The sequence below is a fragment of the Ambystoma mexicanum genome, chromosome 12 (genome assembly GCF_040938575.1).
Source record: "Ambystoma mexicanum isolate Mex_15411 chromosome 12, UKY_AmexF1_1, whole genome shotgun sequence".
NCBI lineage: Eukaryota > Metazoa > Chordata > Amphibia > Caudata > Ambystomatidae > Ambystoma > Ambystoma mexicanum.
The window spans coordinates 585069385-585090127 of NC_090936.1; the positions used below are offsets into that span (position 1 = coordinate 585069385).

The window sequence follows — 20743 nt, forward strand, 5'->3', positions numbered from 1 at the left end:
TTGTTTATTAGCATTTGTAGAGCACGTAGCAGCCCTTGGGCATTATGGCGCTTACAGAGGTACTTGGAGGTTACATAGAATAGCAGTGTTTACAGGAAAATACATAAGGAGTTAGTTACATGATGTTGGTATAAACAGAGTATGCGTAGCAGAAAAACTTAGTTACGTGGTCGTAGTGAAGGGACCTTCCATGGGGTGGGATGCAGTGGGGGGGGGGGGGTGAAAAGGGCTAGTTGAACAGTAGTTTTTAGGGATTTGCGAAAGGTGGACAGCGAGGGTTCCGCTCTGAGAGCAATGGGCAGGGCATTCCATAGTTTGGGAGCTATGTATGGGAAGCTGATATTGCCCGCATTTGCTCTTTTGATTGGAGAGGGGGGGGGGGGTGGACGCGGAGTTGATTTGAATGGTGACTTCTTTTGGGGGGGGGGGTGGATAAGTCTTTGGTAATGGTGTCTGCCAGGTAGGATGGGGCAGTGCAATTGATGCATTTATGTGTTCTGGTGAGTATCTTGAAGTTGATCCTTTCCTTGACTGGGAGCAAGTGGGCGGCTTTCCTAGCCTGGGTGATGTGGTCCCTTTTGGGAATGCTGAGGGCTGCATGGAGTGTCATTTTGTACTATTTGGAGTTTGTGCAGATTTTGGTTTGAGGTGCCGGCGAGGAGAGCGTTACAGTAGTCCAACTTAGCTCCTATCGTGGCCTGGGCAATGGAGAGGCAGTTTTGGGAGGTAAGAAATGGGTTTATGGCATTTATGAATTTGGTGGTGTGGGCAGAAGCAACAGCGTTGATCTGGCAATTCATTGAGAGGGACAAGTCCAGATGGACTCCTAGAGTTTTTACGGCATTGGATACAGTATGATGGAGCTGTCAATGGTGAAGTTGGCATATTTTTTTCTCAAGTTTGTATAGTACTTGTAGAGCCTTGTAGGACCCAGCTGCCAAAAGCTGATCTAAAGTTTAGCTTGGAATCTGCCCCATTGTTCCAAATTATTTGTTTTAAAGATGCCAATGCAAAAAGACAGATAACTAATACAGCGATGGGGAATGGAAGACTAGAAGAAACAGAACATTGGAATTGGCTGACAGCAGCACTAGATAAGATGCCTAGTTTTCCCCAATAGCGAAGATCCACTACACACAGTGAGTTTAAGTGTTGTGCTTACAGGAAACCTGGCTGTTAACTCCCCCAAAGTAGGATGGGGTTCACCTTGTTTTTGTCCCCCGCATATAAAGGGGAAGCGGGGAGGCCATCTGCTGGGTCCCTGGTGGTTATTAACAATTTGCGGGACATAAGTGCGACAATTTTTGGACAACCAAACACATTTTTTCTAGCTATAGAGCTGAAATCGGTTCCTCTTATCTAAATAGGGATGGCACCACCATTATTGGTGAACCTATACTGGAACCCAGTGACAATTTTACTGGAGGATTTTTTTTGACTCAGTCAAGGAGATCCTGTTTACTTTGCAATCGAAAACAAACTCAAATTCACTGTTCATTTTCAGGGACTTAAATGCAAGATGTATCACGTGGCCGGGTGGTAAAATCTTTTCTGCCGCAAAACGGCAAGCTAGGAAAAGAGGGAGACTATGGATGCCATTGATGGAACCTTGGGGGTTGATTATTCTAAATGGCAATGTTAAAGGGGCCGAAGTACCACATGATACCTGGGTTAGGAGGAAACAATCTAACATAATTGACCATTGGTTTGTTTGCAAGGCATGTTCTTTGGACATTAAAGAAATGACCATTGAATTTACTGATGCTAACGACCACTTGCCATTGTTGGTAAAAAAAAAAAAACAAATACAGTAAAACAATATAAGCCTGAATCTATAGCTTACTATAGTGAGTTGTTTGTAAATATGGGTAAAAACTAGGTGGTTTTGAACAGGCATAATATGGATACGTTTAATAATATGTTAACTATGTACCCGGATCTGTCGTTTCTCGAGGTAAAAAAACCTGTACTTATCAAAAAATATGGGAAGATGCATAGCACCACTGACACAAAGTTAGAAGGGCACCTTAAAAGTAACTGAGACCTGGCTGTTCAAGTAGAAGTACCAACATCTATTAGCAGATTCCCAAAAGATCTAACCCTAGAAGGATAGTTTTGAACCATAATAAAATCTGACAATCCACAACGGACAAACTCCCAAATCAATCCAATTCCGGAGGAAAAATGGATGACACATTATAAACTATTTATGCATACGGTGCGGCTTATGAACAGCCTGACCTGCAATATGATTTAATCTGTAGTTGGGCTAGACAGTGGTCCAAAGTTAGAACCACTTCCTGCATAGTCACAACTTACTGAAATTCAACATTAGTTTCAAGTATATGGTCTACTAAAATTCAATCCTTTTGTTCTAACTGTATCTGTGTCACTGGTTTATCATGTTTTGCTCCACACAGCGGTGTGGTGCCGTTATATTGTCATGTATTGATGTGTAAAATATAATTAATACATTTATATATATTTTTTGGTACACACCCTAGTCAAGAAGGTTATTTATTTCCTCGGGAACAAAACGCATATAGGAGGGAATGCTAGACAGGCATTTCCCCTCAAGCGTTTTTGAGTTCTTCATACACATGTTACTGTCACCTTTTTGTCTTCACCTTGAACCAGTTGACAACATGCCAACAAATGTTGTGAGCCCCCCTTTGTAAATTGCGTATAAATAGTCTAGCAGGACATTGAGGACCTTGTTGACCTGATGTCTAAGAGTACGAATTCAAGGGCCCCAATGGCGTGGCTACTTCTGTTATGAAGGGAAATGTAGACTTTTGGGCCAACTTATTGTATCTTCTTTTTAAACCAGCCATTTGATCAAAAACAATCTGGACTTCCTGGGTAAATTCTATCATCCTAATCTATTAAAAAAAAGGACCTAGAATTAACCCGGTAAACTATAGGCCGATTTAATTATTCTACTGTGCAGTTTGCGTGGTTGGTGCTACGTGATCTTCAGATCTGGGCCAAGGAGATTGGAAAATTCGTTGTTTATCAGACTGGTTTTCGGAGGTGGGTGGTGACAGCAGTAAATGGATTAATCCTCTTGAAGGAGGCCGTCGAGAGGTCTGGCCCATTACATATTGCTGTATAGACTTTTCCATGGCCTTTGACAGTGTCTCGAAGTAAGCTGTGGCTGAAGCTAGAAACATTGGTTTGCCTTGAACTTTTACTCTAAATTCATATAACTTTGCACACGGATACATGTTTTCGAGTGCAATTGGATAGGCAGGGACACCGATCTGCTCCGATAAAAACAGAACGAGGTCTGAAACAAGGTTACCTTAATCTTTTCATTTCAGACGTGCATTTGTAAATACCCGTTCCTTCCGAATCTATGTAGATAGAATTTCTGTGAATTAATATATGCTGATAGATCATATGTTGATAGGATTAAGACAACAATTGGCCGATCTAGCAAACTATATAAGGGTGAATGATCTAACCATCAATGATTCTGACATATCGGGTGGTTAACATAACACCATACAGGGAATTTCGTCTGGTATGTAAACAAAAATGCCCTGCAATGGATTAATTGCATCTCCTTTAGGCTTTCACTTAATTGAGGTTAAAAATAATACCGAACGCCTGAGGAAAAAGAAAGCTAAAATTATTGCCATGGCAACCCAAACTTGACATACTAACAACAAATATGGGTACTTCTCTTTAATACCTCTAATTGAAAACTATAACCAAAAAGTCGTACCTGTCATTACTTACAGGGCTGAAACACTTTAATTTGACTTGAAACAAAACTGGGTTAAGCCTGAGGGTCTCTTCTGGCAAAGAGTCCTGAGCCTTCCACAGGGAGTGCCATGCCGGTCATAAAATATGGTTTAGGGCTAATTCATATCTTATTCAATTTGAGGCTAAAACTTCAATGATAATTTGGAAGAACCCAAAATGTCTTAATATTCTTTTGGCAGAGTAGGGGTCTATGTGGTGGCTTTTGAAACAAGTACAGAGTAATGGCAGTAATGGTCCTATGAATATGTGGGTCTCCAAATGTAACGCTTATATTGCACACTTTGATTTTATTTTGGATATGTTAAGGTCCCCTGACAAAGCAAAACGAAAATTATGGGATGAGGATTGAATATGTACAATCGCAGAGGTACGAAGCTACCGATTGTACTCTGGGATTTTAATTGATCTCAGACCTTAAAACGTTCTTCCATATTTGGAAAATTGCCAAATCAATATTGGCCCACACAATATTTGCTAATGTGCCTAAATCTCTTCCCGACAAAAGAAATAGGAGGTAGAGAGGGGATTGAATGCCAGACAATTTATATCCCGTTAGTGTCATACCTCAACCCATCGTTGTGATCTACAGTTTAAGTATTTAATACATGATTTTAGAATCATTTCCCCGGGAGTAATCTGGCAATATATTTTTATTAATAAATCAAATGCATGGAGACTTAAGGCTCTGCGATTTAAAAAAAATACTTGTTTCCAGATGCAATTAAAGAATAAGGGCAAACGGGTAATGGTCTGTGTTTTAGTCTTGTAAGACTGGATAGATTAATTTATTTTTTATTATAATTAAATGTTTCTCTGGGTTTTGTATTCATATTTTATGTAATATTTCTTATTATGGAGATTTATGAACTTGTAAACCATTGATGAACACGAAATTGTATTTTTGTGTTTTCTGTTAGTCTTGGCAAAACTATTTGTCTGTGAAAAGTTCCATGTTGAACTAGAACACTAATTAAAAAAAAAAAAATCTTAAGTTATTTACAAAGTAATGGATAGCTTGCAGATTATTCTGTATTGCAGAATGTGATGAGTTTATAAGCATGTTTGGGGTGGGATGCTTTGGAATAGTTGACCACTATACTATTTTTGTTCTTCCTTAGTACAAGATCCAGCTGAGGCCAAAGGTTGGAGCGCCATTTACCCCTATTACGAAGCCACATACCATGCGACCAGCAGCTAGGATTAATCCTCCTTACAACATGAAGCCTGCTTCTTCCCATGTGTCCGGAGTCCGCCGACGGCGAGTGCGCTGCCGTAAATGTGATGCTTGCATGCAAGGAGAGTGCGGTGTCTGCCACTACTGCAAGGACATGAAGAAGTTTGGGGGACCAGGGCGCATGAAACAATCCTGTGTGGAGCGCCAGTGCTTGGCGGTGAGTAAAAGGGGAAACCATCTGGATGATGAAACTGGCATTTCAATGTTCGGTTCTGAGCTAATGAGTATACTCTGGAAGAAACCATGTGAAGGAAAGGGCTCATACCTGCATTTGTTCTGTCTGCATACCTCTCCAATATGGGAGGAGGGTCTGCAGTGGGAGGTGGGGGGGCTGTCATTGTGTGTAGATGTGGGGAGAGAGGTGTGGGGTAGTGAAAGTGAACAGAACTGCATCAGGATTTTGTCCAGACAGCAAGCCTTATTTACGAGAGCTGGGGAAATGTGGAGACATCTCTGTGCTGTATGTAGAAGTACTGTGTGGCCGTGGGTTAGCATTCAGGGGGAATGTGAGCACATTCTATTACTGTTTACTGAGGAAGCAATGCTTTCCTCCAAATGTGGAATGTAAGCATTAATGTATTGGTGCTGTTTAGAGGCAGTCAGTCTTATCCCTTGAAGGCAGAACATTTGGGAATAGTGAGCTGATCTAAGTTTTTGGCATTGCTTTGATGTAAAGCGAAAGATAAGCCTAAATGCATTGGTGCTGTCTGCAAAGTAAGGACAGAGGTCCTAGAGAAGTTGAGCATATCAGTCGTTGTTTACATGTAATATAAATGCAGCCCATCTTATGCAGTGCTTGTTTACACTAATGAGCAAGTGATTAGAGAGAGACCTGCACTCTTTATGACTTTGACCTTGTTGTACAGCGATTACGTAGGGGTTCACTAGTTGGAGGAGCTGGCTTCCCAAGGAGGTGACGTACAAGGGTCCTAATAATAAAACACCAAAGATCAGATTGGGCTGCTCTCACAGTTAGTGGTGGTGAGTTGTGTAGGTGGGCTTTCTGTAGTTGCGGACCTACTTGAAAATGATGACACTGGTGTTTCTTTGAGCTTAGCTTGGAGACATGCAGCCTTAGCACAGTTGTAGCACTCATCTGTTGCCTATTGATTAGAATGATCTTTTTGTTTTAGCCAAATATAAAAATAATCCTGGAAGTTTACTGGTTTTATTTACATAAAAGAAAAATCCACTCATAAGTATCACCTAACCCATTGGACGCATAATAAAGCTGCTGGAAAATATTCTATTGCCCTACATTTAAAACCGAAAAAGTAAAAACTGCCGTAGGCTACCATATAAAAATGAGATCGCGGAGCACTACACTTTAAGGTAGGCAGCCTGCTCTTCCATCCTATGCCTCGCAGAAGCCTTTGGAGCACACTTATATTTTCAACTAAGAAATGAGGCTCTCGTAGTTGAAAATATGCATTCTTTTGCATTCCCTTGATATTAAGAATCCTTTTTCTTTTTAAAGCAAAAATTGTATGTTGCTAACCAGTCTTTTCCATGTTTTTGCCTATCAATACATCTATTCCGGACGCGTCCCATAGGCAATATCTGCTCCCTTTACTGCATGGCTATGAAGTATTGGAAAGAAGACTCCATACAGTTTGTATTGCTTCCTGAATCTGAGAGGATTGTGGTGTATGCCTAGATTCCATAGAGAATGGTTGATGGACAGGAATGGGATGATATTGATTGCAGGCAGTTTTCGGGACAGATTCTTTGCCATATTTCAGACCCCGCAACCTTGAGAGAGGCCCAGGTTGGGCAAGTCCCATACCTCTGGAGCAGTAGTGTTTTTTTAATTCTTTGTTTTATTGGTTTTATTTTGTACAAGCCTTTAACAATTTCTGATGGTCTACATCCATCTTTCATCATTTACCATTATTGTAAAAACTCAACACATCACTTCCTTCATAAATAAAAAAACATTTCAGTTTTACAAGGAGCCCTAGGTACTTTCCCATCAATTCTCACTTTTCGTCATCACTTCTTTAGGTTTTACAATGGATTAGCATCACTTCCTAGAATGCTAAAAGGCGCAGTCTTACCCACCACTTTATTTTTCTCGGTTGGATCTAGGAAAAGAAACAAATTAAAAACGAGGAACCACTGATTGGAAACTCATCAGGAGTTTATCCTGTTAGTGCTGGCTACTTATCCCCTTACTACCTGCCATCCTTTCTTTACAGTTTGAAAATCTCAGTGAGAAACTTTATCAGTGCGAAAATCGGCGCTGGCTTTTCTCCTAGGCGCACCATGTACCACCATTCATCTGCCATCAAGATGTTTACTTGCTTTAACAACTTACCCATATAGAGATCCGTTTCTTCAAACCCGCACAATATACTACTGGGGCTTCAGGGACTCGACCATGTCTTTTTGTCTACAGAATCTACAGGACATTTTTCGGAATACTCTATTTGTTTTTGCGCTCTCAAACCCTCCTTTGTTGGAAAGAGGTTTAGGCTCTTTTTCATAAATTGCTCCCTAGATCTTTTACATGTGAATTTAACCAAGTATTTCAGCATTGTTCTCACGGCTCTGCTTTCTCCATCGAATTCCCTCATCAAGGTATATGTGTTCCTTTTTTCCTGAGTCGTTATCCAGTCATCGTATACCTTACATTTGACTTGACTCAGATTCATTATTAGATCTTCCGTAGTTACATTTAGGGGAGCTAGACATTGAACACATTTCTCTTTCCAGTGGTCCAACGGCCAGTCCTTGCTTTTACCTTTGTACAGACCCTAATATTTTTAAGGGAGGAGCCAAATCAGCAGTGAGGCTTACTGCATACATAGAATATAGGGCCTGCTCAAAACTGATCAGGTCAAGGGGCAGTCCATTGGGGAGTCACGTAACCTTCCAGAACAATCCTTCAAGGACGTCCAATAGTTGCCATGGGAGTTTCAGGCCTGCCTATGCCCCATATGTCAAAATTGGTATTACCTTCAAGTTGTAGAAAGTCACAAGAGTATCATTGAGAATTCTCAGTATCTGTTGTGGAATACCCGACCTTGGTAGGCTAAGTTTTTAGCTTTTATTCTTACACTCAAGGACCATGGAGTTACAATTGTGCTCCGATTTATACAAGCTCCAAGGTGTTAGGCAAGATTGTATGCAGTAACCCTGTGGGCAACTACACCAGTCTTGTCCTCTTGGTATTAAGTAACCCACCTTTTGGTATAGGTCTGTACTACACAAGTTGGTAGCGTGACTGAGCAGCCAGATGTACCTCAAGGGGGGCAAATCCACAAATGTAAGTATCCAAATAACACACAAGGTTTTCTAGCAAAATAATTAGTTATGTAACGGTCAGTTTTGAATAAGCATGCCTTAAAAAGGGCAATGTGCAACAATCAAAATACACTTCATAACACTTTCTCAGATTCAAAATAAGCAAGTTTCTGATGCTTGTTAATCTGCTTAGAATCACATGCTGTGCATATAGTCCGACATCCAGTGGTAACCGCAGAGTAGTGCATCTTGTCTTTAGAGGATTGAAAGGGGACGTCGACACGGCCGTGCCTGTAACACTATCCCTAATGTGACGTGTAGTGTTCCCAAGATCCCTGACGCGTCGAAGTCCCTCAGATTGTTTTTTTCTGCCCAGCTATCTGGTCACCTTAATGCAGAGCGCTTCATAAAACATTGCGTTATTGTTATTTCTCGACGTTCGGTCGTTTGTTTTGATAGTCACTCCTCTCAACGGTTGATTCCAGTGCCACCGCTGAAGACTGCTGACTACGAAACTTGGACGGCTGTAGATCTGGTCGGCGCTCTGCTGACCACATGGCCAGGCCTTCTGGCTGGCCTGTACAGTAGGGATTGTGGGGTTGGGTGGTCATATTCTTTTAAGAATGACTTTTTTTCCCCTCTTTGTTCCCTTGGGTTTGTTGTCGCTATCACAATCCTGCGCTATGGACAGGACTCCATTTAGATTTTGTCCTTCCTGTAAGGCAAAATTTCTGATAATATTGCGAGGATCACTTTGGCGGTGAAACAAAAGGAACAGTTGAAAGATAAATTGAAACAGAAGGAATGGCCTAAAGACAGGTTTCAACGTCCGTAGCCTCAAAAGGATTACTCTGAGAGCCCTTTATCTTTATCTAAGACTTTAGGGAAAAAATCTTGACGTTCTAGACAGGAAAATCATCAGGAAGACCCCTTTCCTCCCCTAGACGACTCTGGTTCATCATCATGGACCAGAGAGAAGTTTGAGGGGTGTATGAACCTGTGGATGATCAGATGGCGTTTAACGCTTTCTTAAAGAAGGCGGCAGAACATTTGCAAATCGCCACACAGGAGGCTGTGCCGGATTTGGATTTTGTTGAAGACCTACTAAAAGAAAAGCCTCCTGCTAGTCAGGCCATTCCATTACTGAACTCTGAGACGTCTGGCTCCTTCATTCACACCAGCTCAGACCAGGGCGGTTAATCCCAGAGTAGAGAAGTTGTCTTGCCCTTCTACCTACCCCTTTTACATTAGGGGGGCATACCACTCCGGATTCCCTTGTAGTTAGGACAACGAGGAAGAGGGCGGGTGTCCCCCTCTCTACAGGTGAGACACCGCCTGATAAAGAATGCAAAAAGTTGTACACACTGGTAAAGAGGGTTACGACTGCTGCAGCATTCTCCACCCAAGTAGACAACTGTACCACACTGTTGGCTAGCTATTAAGACGTCCAATGGAACCTGCTGCAAGAGGGCCTTCAAAAGTTCCCTGAACCAGTGCTGGCTTCTCTGCTTGCGATTGTATCTGAGGGCAAGCAGGTGAACCACAACATTCTTAAAAATACTTAAGACGCTGCTGAAACAGTGGGCAGGACTTAAGCTCTGGGTACCCTACTAAAACGGCACACCTGTTTGAGGAACTCTGGGTTTAGGCCTGAAACCCAGGCAACCTTAATAAACAAGCCGATGGAGGAGACCAACTTGTTCGGCAAGGCTGTTGATGAGGCACTTGAGAAAGCAAAGAAGGACCATGAGACTCTCGATCTTGAAACAGATTACTCAAAGACCTTCCCAACAGAGAGGGGGCCGCGCTCGTCATTCCTTTCATGGACCATCTTGCTCCACTCACAACCAGTATGGTTCAGGAAACAACTTTTTCTCCGGACAGGGATCTAACACCATCACCACTTATCCACCTAGAGGAGAACGACGTGGGAAGGGAGGGGCTGGAATTCCACCCCCAGAAGCTCCCCGGCCTCAGGTCAGAAAAGACCCTCAGATCCAGGTCCCCTCCCATGCCTCCCCGGTCGGGAGATGCCTAACATAATTCATTCATGCATGGGAAGGGATAACAGACCAGTTGGTGCTCAAAACCGTCGCCACGGGTACTGCATAGAATTTTGCCGGCAGCCTCAATTCAGACTACCGAAATGAAGACGCCTGACGCCGGAACACCTATGCATCCTGCTGCAAGAGGTCGAGATCCTGCAGGAAAACAGCATCATAGAAGTCGTTCCTCTCCTAGTCATGGGTAAAACGTGCTGATGAAATGGTTGTACTCGAGTGTAAGAGTAAAGTGGAGACCATGTAATGAGACGGGTAAGATTCGAACAAACTAGACTATGGCAACCAAAGTCTTTCCCTTATCTGATCTTAACTGAGACCACCCCAGGGGTCGCACTGTATACGGATACAGAGCTGAGACACAGCAGCAGACCAATTTGTAATCGAGACGGAAAAAGCACAGTGGATAGAAATAACCAAGGACGGGATAGGAAGAGAAAAGAAGCAACGCGCAGAAACCGTAGACGGGGGCTGGAAGATATGCAAGCACTACTTAGAAGGCACACATGCATGTTGGCATAGAGGAAAGAATCAGAACGGGTATCCGGGACTTAGGAAAGGGAAGTTGCTGCACGTCAAGTACACTAAAAAGCCGATACTTGAACTATGGACATGGGTGTTGGCAAGTAAATCATGAACCATAGATTACAAAATGGCATGGGGGGGGGGAGTGGCACCTTTGCCAGAAACAAGGTGAGCCTGTGGAGGTGGGTCAGCTCACAATAAAACAAGGTTTGAGGAAAGGCAAAAAGACAGCACAAATACTTACAGAAAAAGGATTAGCTTTAACAGCAAACAAGATAAACTGGAAAGGAGATATAGCAGGGTAAGATTTAGTAACCAAAAGCAAGATAACATGGAAGGTTCAAAAACCTCATTAAGCAGGAACTCCACCTAAAGGCAGTTGATAGGTAAACCTCTGAGCATATGAAGCCAGACCACAGCCGAGCAGGGTGGAGCTGATTGCAGCCTGATGCACCTGTGTCCAATTGAGCCCAGTTCCGGCTTCAGAAGCCTTGCCCTCTCTTGCTAGTCTAGCCTACAGGAGCTTGTAACAGGTGAATGCAATCGGGGTCTTCCCAACTTGTAGCAGCTTGTTGCAAGTGAATGTGTATTTAGTATGCCTCCCCCAGCCCTTGCATCTTGGACAGCATACAGCTACCAGAATGCATCAACTGGTTTAACCAAAAACCTGGAATGGGGCATTAAAGTAGTTTGGACCAAAACGGAAGCATTAAAACAGGTAAAAGAATGCCATGGGCATTTATTCTTAGCCTAACTCATGTTAAAACCCACAAGGTCTATGAATGGGTGCATACAGTGGTATTGGGAAGCAGACGGGTAGATTCCTAGCAAGTAGGAGTCCTCCAGCATTACATCAGAGTGGATTTAGTTCCACCTCGGCCACCACCTCCTTTCTCTGTGCTGGTCACTATTCTCACTGATACCAACTGTGGTCCTGACGACAGACACCGCCACAGTCAGACACTGATTACTATGCCGACCTAGTCCCAGCTGATGGTGAGACACTGGACCTGCCTACGTGTGACTCACCTCCAGATGAAATTGGCTACTTCCAAGCACTTAACACGTGCTGTTAAGCTCTTCGACCTGGTTCTAGAGGAACAGCAGAAAGGTTTCCTGTTTCAAAGTCGTGAAGCCTCCAGGAAGTCAGTGGTTGCAGTCCTATGCTAGATGACACATGGTAAGATATTCTTTTGCTAATGAAAAATCCCTTCTAGGCTCCTCCAAATTAGGATTGTATGGAGAAGTATAAGGTGACAGATGCTGCTCCAAAGTGCCTTCGCACCGTTCTCTGCCCAAACTCTGTGGTTTCGGCAGCTGCTCGGAGGAGATCAGCGCCCCCTTCCTCACCATGAATGGTGTCCCCTGATAAGGAAGAGGATAAGCGGCTACTAGACTCCTTTGCAAAATGTGTCCTTTCCATACAACCATTAAAGTGGCCAACTCATTGGCAATCCTCGTGGTATGACCGCGAGTTGTGGTACAAAATGGGTCCCATCTTGTATTTTCTGCCGAATGATTTAGAGAAGAGGCTCTAGCACTATTAGGCGAAGAGGGGTGGGGGGACACTTTGGACCACTCCATTACTGTTGCACTTGACACCGCAGACACCAGCCTTTGCCAAAAGGGGAACTGAGCGGTGCTCAGACGCCAGGATGGTTGAAGGTGACCAATTCTCGTCCTGTGGTGCAATCCAAGGTTGTGGATATGCCGTTTAACAGTGTGGACAAGTTTGGGTAGAAGGTGCATGAAACCTTACAGGCCATCAAGGCGGACACGGATATTGCACAATCCCTAGGCGCCCTGCAGCAAGTGGAGGCAGCCCTTTCATTCTGGTAAGGGTTGCTTCTCCAGAGACTACAGGCCCTCCTACCGTCAGCCGACTCGCACAAGCTCGCTGGAGGCGTACCGGAGTAGGTCACAGGCTTACGGGGTATCCAGTGAAGGCACAGATCGTCCTCCAGACCGCAAACGTCCAAGCAGGCCTGACCAACACGAAGGCCCCCACGCCCACTTCAGCATCGCAGTGGGAGGCCAGTTGTCCCAATTTGTCAATCATTGGGAAGACCTCTCCACGGACAGATGGGTGCTCAAAATCATCAGGTTTCTGGGCAAAGGCCCAGGCATCTCCTGCAAGAGGTGAAGTCCTTCTTAAAAAGGGAGCTAATGAAGCTGCACAAGTGCTCCTCTGGTGACAAAAACGTCTGGTGGGTGGAGAGCGATCCCAGACCCCAGGCAGCTCAACACAAGTTCCTAAAATCACAAAGGTTCTGCATGATCCTGCTTCAACACGTCCTCGACCAACAAGTACAGGGAGATTTCCTTTCCTCACTGGATTTGAAGGATGCTTACTTCCACATTCCCATACATCGCCAGCACAGATGCTTCCCTCGATTCACGCAAGGCAAACATCAATTCAAGGCTCTAACTTTCGCCCTCAACACGAATTATCTAGCAATGGTGGCTACCCACCACCGCCAAGCAGACATCTAAGTCTACTCGTACCTATATGACTGGCTAATATGTGCCCCCTCTTGGCTGCTAGCCTTGCAACGGTGCTGGTCTTCTCTAGGGTTCTCCATCAACTTCGTATTGCCATCGCAGAACGCTCTGTTCCTGGGTTCATGGCTCAACACTCTATAATGTCTTGCTACTCTGCTGCCTCTTAAACACCCATTTTCACTTTTGTGTAACTTTTAAATATTACGGTTTGAAGCAGAGGCTGCTTGCCTTCTGCACGTACTATTAGGCACTCTCAGACTACAATCCCCAGCAGGATTGTAGTCCGGAAGTAAATTTCATAGGAAACCCGGTGCAGACAGGCTTAGCCAGTCTGTGTCAGTCTGTGTCGGACCACGGGCTAGGCAAGAAGCCCTCCACTATTCTCCTCTGAATACGTGCGGCGCCTCCACTTAGTGCACCCTGGGCCTGCAAGAAGTCCTCAGGGTGATTGAGGCAGAAAAACAGAACGCCACCCACAAGGAATGCGTGTAAGTGTACCGAGTCAGCTATCCCCACGGGAGCCATTCACCTGGCGATTCCTTGTTCCCATGAGACCACTGAGGGCTTAAGCCAGAGGACCCAGGGGTCATACACAGAGGACTGTGAATCAGCGCAGGAACCCTGTAAAAACACTCATGGTAACACGCTGCATGCGGCCGGGGGTGTTTCCCACACCACGTTGCTGGAAGGGCCCAATGCTACTATGTATAATCCTAGCACAGGCCAGTTAGCAAGCAGTGGTGACCATGGGGACCAAGAGGTGGGAGGTTGGGTTTCTAGTCTTGCTTTATCCCTGTCCTGTCTCCTTCTCAATACAAGATCTTTGATCAAACACTCCACAGAACTAGCAGCGCATATCGAAGAACACAACATCGTTTTTGCGCCCTCGTAGAAACGTGGGCGCACTGTGCCGCAGGCCCCTCTCTCAACCTGGCGATACCAGAGGGCTACTCCATGTTGAGAGCAGACAGGGCATTGGGCGGGGGCGGTGTGGTGCTGATATTCAAAACACACCACCATCTGGGGGAATTCAATTAACATATTGGACGGCATAGAATCCCTGCAGGTGAAGATAGGCATCAATGAAGAAACCACCGTCAATCTTATTACTTTTATATAGACCTCCCTCTCATTCTGAGGACATTGTCTCTGCTCTTTCTAACCATTTTATGGCTTGTCTCAAACCCCATACTAGTTTCATTATACTGGGTGATTTTAACTAATGGCTTGGCCACAAAATTTGATCCCAAGGGAGCAGACCTGGAAGCCACCTTGGGCTCCCTCGGTTTTGTTCAATTCAATAGTCATCCCTCATCAACTGGAACACACGTTGGACTAACCTGTAGCAATGAATGTACCCATTACTGACCTAACCACCTCACCTTGCCCTTGGTCAGATCATTATTTTGTTAATTTTGCAATTCAGTCGATCTTTCCTGTCAAACCTAAAAGTAAAATCTCTCCTCCAACAAAGGGACATAATTCCAAACTGCTCACTTTGGAACAGATCTCCCCATTGGTTAGTCACCTGACCAACGACCTACTCCCAGAATCAGCTCAGGAACTCTCCGCAATACTTACGGAAACCATTGATATTACCAATCGCTTAGTTCTGGAGAAAGCGAAAAAACACAAGCTAGTCACCCCCAATAAATCCTGGTTTACCCCCACGCTACGCACTTTAAAAGTGGCTATGCGTAAACAGTATTTTAAATGGAAAACTTATTACTCAGCTGACCTACGTCTGGCCTACAGCCAGATTGTCTAAAGTGGCTATCCTTGATGCAAAGAAGAATTTCTTTAACAATAGGATTACTGAAGCACGGTCAGAGGCCAAGGAACTGTTCAAAATTCTCAAGGAGCAAGAATCGACACCTGTCCTTGAGGTCCAGGAAGTCGCTAAAGACAAAAAATGGTGCCAGGCTATCCAAGACGCTATGGCCGCGAAACTACAGGGAATCATAGCTAATATTAGCAACAGAAAAAAGGTGAGCGCCTTGAACGAAGGTAACACTCCGGAATGCCAGGAGCACATTAGATGCCCTTCAATCCCGGAATTCTCTTTTTAGTCAATTACGCTAGAAGAACTGACGGAGGTGGTCAAACACCTGAAATCAACCAGTTGCAGGGGTGATACTTTCTCAGCCATCATAATTAAAACATGTCCCTCCTTACTGCTAGAGGCTATTTTCCAATTTGTTAATGCCTCCTTCAAAGAGTGTTGTACCGGACAGACTTAAACGCTCCTGGGTCGCACCCTTACTTAAAAAACAGGGCCTCCCCAAAGAGGACCCCCTGAATTATAGGCCTATTACGAACTCGGCCTTCTTGATGAAGATTTTGGAAAGCCACCATATTCTTAACTGTCGGCAATCGGGTTTCAGAGCAGGGCATAGCACTGAAATGGCCCTTCTGGAACTAAAATCTAGGCTTCTCTCTAACATAGCTAAGGGAGAAACTACCGTGCTCATGCTGCTGGACCTTTCAGCCACGTTCGACCTGGTTGACCACACGTTGTTGGTCACCAGGCTCAAACAAGTGGCAGCTTTTTCCATCGAAGCCTTGCAGTGGGTAGCTTCCTTTCTCAAAAATAGGGTCAGTTGTGTTTGATCAGACTTAGCCAAAGCAGACACAATCCCAATTGAGTACGGAGTCCCACAGGGAGCAAGCCTCTCGCCCTGGTTTTATAACGCACGCACCCCGGAGGTACTGTTGTTTTGTGCTGTGGGCTTTGGTTGCTGTAGGATTTTGTTACTGCATCCAGCACTGAGAACTGTTGCCGCCAGCGTGTTGTGCCCTATGCGCAAGAGGAAGGACACTTGCCGCGAAACACAGGACTGCTAAACCCAGAGTGAATATCACAGATAGACTGAATTGCAAGTATATACTTTCTGTTTTCTAAAAAGCCTGTTTCTCGCCAACTGGGAAGTTTGGACTGGAATTTTGGTCTTTGGACTTGTGCTCTGGTGGGAGGGGACTTTCACCACGCTGACGTGAATATTTACATTGTATCTTGTTCTCCCCGCTCTAGATTCGTTGTTGTGTGGACTCTAGGACTCCGCCCCGTGGTGGTCTGCCCAGTCTACTGAGCACCTGGTGCGTGCACACCCCCGAAGTACTTTTGTGCTGTTAGGCTGGGAGGGTGGGAGTTGGGGGTCGAGCAGTTGGACTGCTCGTTTTTGTATATGAGGCACTTTGGTTGGCGATTATTAAGGGTGGAGATATGAAGGTGGCAATCTGAAGGTAAAGCACTGATCGGTAATTGGTGAGTCATTGCTGCCCCCTATTTGCACCTCGCCCCTCGGAGCCCGTTGGTAAGAGGGAGTGTGAGGTCGGTGAAACCCACTCACTGCACGGACCCAATCTAAAAGTATATACACGGGGGTTCGGGTTTTGTTCATGTTGTACTCCACTGTTATCAGGGGCAGCGTGTGTGGCAGCTATTACTGAGTAATGATGCATATTTGAATTGGGCTCTTGTTTTGTTCTTACTGTTAGAAGGGTCTGCAAATGTACTAATCTATCCTAAATCAACTTCACCTGCCCTATTATCCCAGAAAAGCATTTACTAGTCTTGCCTCTAGTAGCTAAGCCTGAAATTATTGCTTCTGGTCTTGACCCTGAGAGTTTATTTGCACAATGGTGAACGGACTCCGTAGTGGCCGGAAAATCCATGAGTCACTGTTGGAGTGCGATGGAGAACTAGCATCGCTTCATTCCGATGCCTCTAGCTGTGTTACCTTATGTTCACGTTCGCAGGTGGCACTCATTAGAGATGTGTCCCCTATCTGTGAGGATGGGCCCCATTTAATGTGGGTGGAGGCTCCGTGTCTTTTTGAAGCCCCTGTATGTGTGTCCATGGCTATCCCGCAGAAAGGGCAACCCACGGAGGGGACGATTGGTGCCTCTGCACGTATTAAAACATATACGTTTTCTGAAATGAATAAAAGTGCCAATATGACAGGAATCTGTCCCCCGACTGTAATAGAACTACCAGCTGACTCAGGGAGACTATTACCCCACATGGGAATTGAGCCTATGAGACCTAAATTTACTGATGTATCCATGATTGCACCGGTGATAGAGGCTGAGTTGGGGAAACGTATGAGGTTTTCTCTGGGCCCCTCTACCCCGGTGACTCAAAGTAGATATGGAATGGAGAATGTTCACATGTTTAGTAAAATGGAAGAGAAAAATGCCAGAGGGCAGACGTGTGGGGTGGTAGGAAATCATAAGGGTGATTACTCTACCAATGATTTTGGCAATATAAAATCTAGCTCACCATCTGATGTTATCCAACCCCATACAAATGGGAGCTTTATCTTTATCTGATCATGAATTAGCTATGTTTGCTTCCTCCCAAAATCCTGAGGTCACCCCCTTGACGGGAGACCATACACAAGACGAAGAGCGTGTAAATAAAGTTTACACCCGTATTGAGAATCGGATGGTACAAAATGGGCTAGCGCTAAATGGAACAAAAACGGAGATCATGATTGGTTGATCCCCCAAATCGGATCTCAAAGCTTGACCCCAGGTATAGCAAAATCCAGCTTGGTGAAGTTAAACTTGACACACTCAAAGTTAAGTCATTAGGGGTGATTCTTGACCAACACCTCTCCATGAATGCCCATGTGTGGGAAGTGTTGTATCAGGAGCAGCCCACTATCTAAAACTTTTTACTCACCTTAGACACTTGATCTCCCAGGCCAACGCTGAAACACTGGAGAGAGCCATAGTAGGCGCCAAAATGGATTACTGTTGCAGTCTGCTGACCGGCATCAGCAAAATGGAAATAAACAGGCTGCAAGTTATCCAAAATGGTGCAGTGAGGGTGGTCACGGGCCTCTCCAGGCGGGACCATGTCACACCAGCAAGAAGAGCCCTGCACTGGCTACATGTAGAGGCTAGAATTCAGTACCGCCTTTTAACATTCAAGAGCCTCCTGAGCACCATGCCCCGTTACCTTAGCAAACTGATTCTGCCCAAGAGTTCTCTACGCGCACTCAGGTCACAGGATACCAAAATGCTCATAATCCCGAAAAGCAAGTCCCGGAAAGCGGTAAAAGGAGCTTTTGCCATAGCAGCCCCAAGTTCTCTGGAATCACCTTCCCCTGGACCTTAGATCGACCCTCGAGGCCTTTAAAAGAAAGTTAAAAACTTGGCTTTTTGAATAAAGGCCACCTGAATCACCATCCTTCCCCTTCAGCTTTCTGACTTGTATTTGTTTTTTGTTTAGTTTCATTCCTGCCATCATGCCCATGGGTTCATTGTTGCGCAGTACAAATGTATTAAAGTAAAGGGGAGAGTGTGAAAGCCATACTCCACAAGATTTGACAACCGTCAGCTCCATCAAGTCTTTGTTGAGCATGATGTCCTCTTGCATCCTTTTGGTTCTACATTGCAGGCTTCACATGAGGCCTCTCTGCCATCGAGCATCCAGGAACTCTTGTAAAGTACCAGGTTCTTGGAACAACGAGATGGCCCTCTCGCCATCCTTCCGCTAAACTCTTCAGTGGTGGAATCATGGCAAGCACTTCACACTTGGTGCTCCCTCTTGCCTCCAAGTTCATCAAGCCACAGTCGCCACTGAGGCTTTCCTGAAGCGATGGGGAAGTCCACACGGGCCAACAACACACCAGAGGCCTGTGGCTTCCTGAAGACAAAGCCCTACACCCAAATGTCTTGGAGCATGTTTTGGGCCTTATTCATTCCAACCACAGCCTCACAACAAGGTTCACATTTTCACCGACAACACAACCATGTTTTATATCCTGAAACCAGGCAGCACCCGCTCACAGATACTGTGCAAGGAAGCTCAAGCGATCTGGTACTGGGCGTTCTCCCAGAACATGCATCTCCTTTCTTTTCATCTATCAGAATCCACAACACCATTGCGGATTCCCTACGCATGGAACTACGCTTATGCCCCAAATGGGCGTTCTGCCAGGGCCAAGTTCATCGCATCTTCTACCGGTGGGGTCGGCTGAAATCGACTTGTTTGCCACTGCACAGAACTCCCAAGTGTTCCCAGTTGGCCAGCCGGTCTCCCCAAAAGGAGTCTAGGGGACGCCTTCTCCATTCCATGGGAAGGTCTGTTCCTATGTGTTCCCTCCACTTCTACTTTGAGTGCTGCACACGCCCCTGCACCGTCCCAATGACACCTCTCCAGAGACTGAGGATCAGTACTGCATCAAGATCCAGCATCCCTGAAGTCAACGTTCTTGGGAGCTTGGCTCCTGCAGCCCAAGAATTCAGACACTTTGCCTTGCCTCGAGAATCAAACATTCTTGTAAATGCTAGGGCGCCCTCTAATTTGTTGTGCTCCAAGAACAAATGGAAGCGTTTTATCATATGGTGTCAATCGCAAAACCTCAACCCTTTTCAAATCAAAGCTGCATGCATCTTGCCATCCCTCCTGTCCCTGGCAAAAGCAGGACTGGCACATGCATCCCTTAAGATACATTTGGCAGCCATTTCTTGCAACACTCGCACTTCTGGCTGGCCTTCTCTATGTTCCCACAGACTTGCCAATGTATTCCTTGGGGGGACTCTTCCGGGTCTGTCGTCCTGTTAAAGCTCAGGCACCAGTGTGGGAACTCTTATGTTCTTTCAAAGTTAATGGGCTCTCCGTTTAAACCCTTCACCGGGCTCCGTTCAAGTTTCTATCGTGGAAGACTGCCTTCTTGGTGTACGTGAAGTCTTCCAGGCATGTCGGAGAGCTGCAAGCCCTCTTCTGTAAGCCACCATACCTAGTTTTTCACCAATCCAATGTAGTGCTCCACACTCATCCTTCATGTCAAAGTGTTACCTGATTGTTCCACCTGAACAAACCCTTGCTTCTGCCAGTTTTCTTTGGTGCACCCACTTCTCCAGCAGAGAGGGCCTTATACTTGCTTGATGTTGCATGTGCTTTCAAATTTTATTTTGCACGTACAAATGAATTCCAAAAGACATGAACTGCTTATTTCATTCGGACATCTGTGCAAGGGCAAAGCCCTGGCAAAGACTTCCAATTTCAAGTGGCTGTCTGGCTGTATCTCGCATTGCCACCAACTTGCGAACAGGCCCCTGCCAGGAAGGCGAAGGACACATTCCATCAGAGCCATAGCTTCTGCCATGTCTGGTGTTCCCCTGCTCAACAATCTGCAGTGCTGCCACATGGAGGTCTGTTCACACCTTCACGAGATTCTACTGCATTGACGGGGAGTCCAAGGAGGACTACTGTGTCTGCCATGTATTGCTCTGAAACCCTTTTTGCATGACATGAGTGTTCCAGAGGCGAGCACAATTGCTTCTGTAGGACTATACCGCCCCCCATTCGTTGTATGTGTACTGCTGTGTAATTGTATTCATGCGCATGTGCCTCCATGAAGAATCCAATGCTGCAGAAGGAACACGTTCG

General features: G+C 45.2%; 1 protein-coding gene across 6 annotated transcripts in view; it reads left to right on the forward strand.

Annotated features, from left to right (window-relative positions):
• The window catches only part of KDM2A (lysine demethylase 2A), a 1348567-nt gene that overhangs the window by 1111628 nt on the left and 216196 nt on the right, over positions 1 to 20743 (forward strand). For all 6 annotated transcript variants that reach the window (XM_069628943.1, XM_069628942.1, XM_069628941.1 and 3 more), the window contains one exon: positions 4890 to 5162. In XM_069628943.1, the coding sequence (XP_069485044.1) occupies positions 4890 to 5162 (273 nt within the window). The remainder of the gene's footprint in view (positions 1 to 4889; positions 5163 to 20743) is intronic.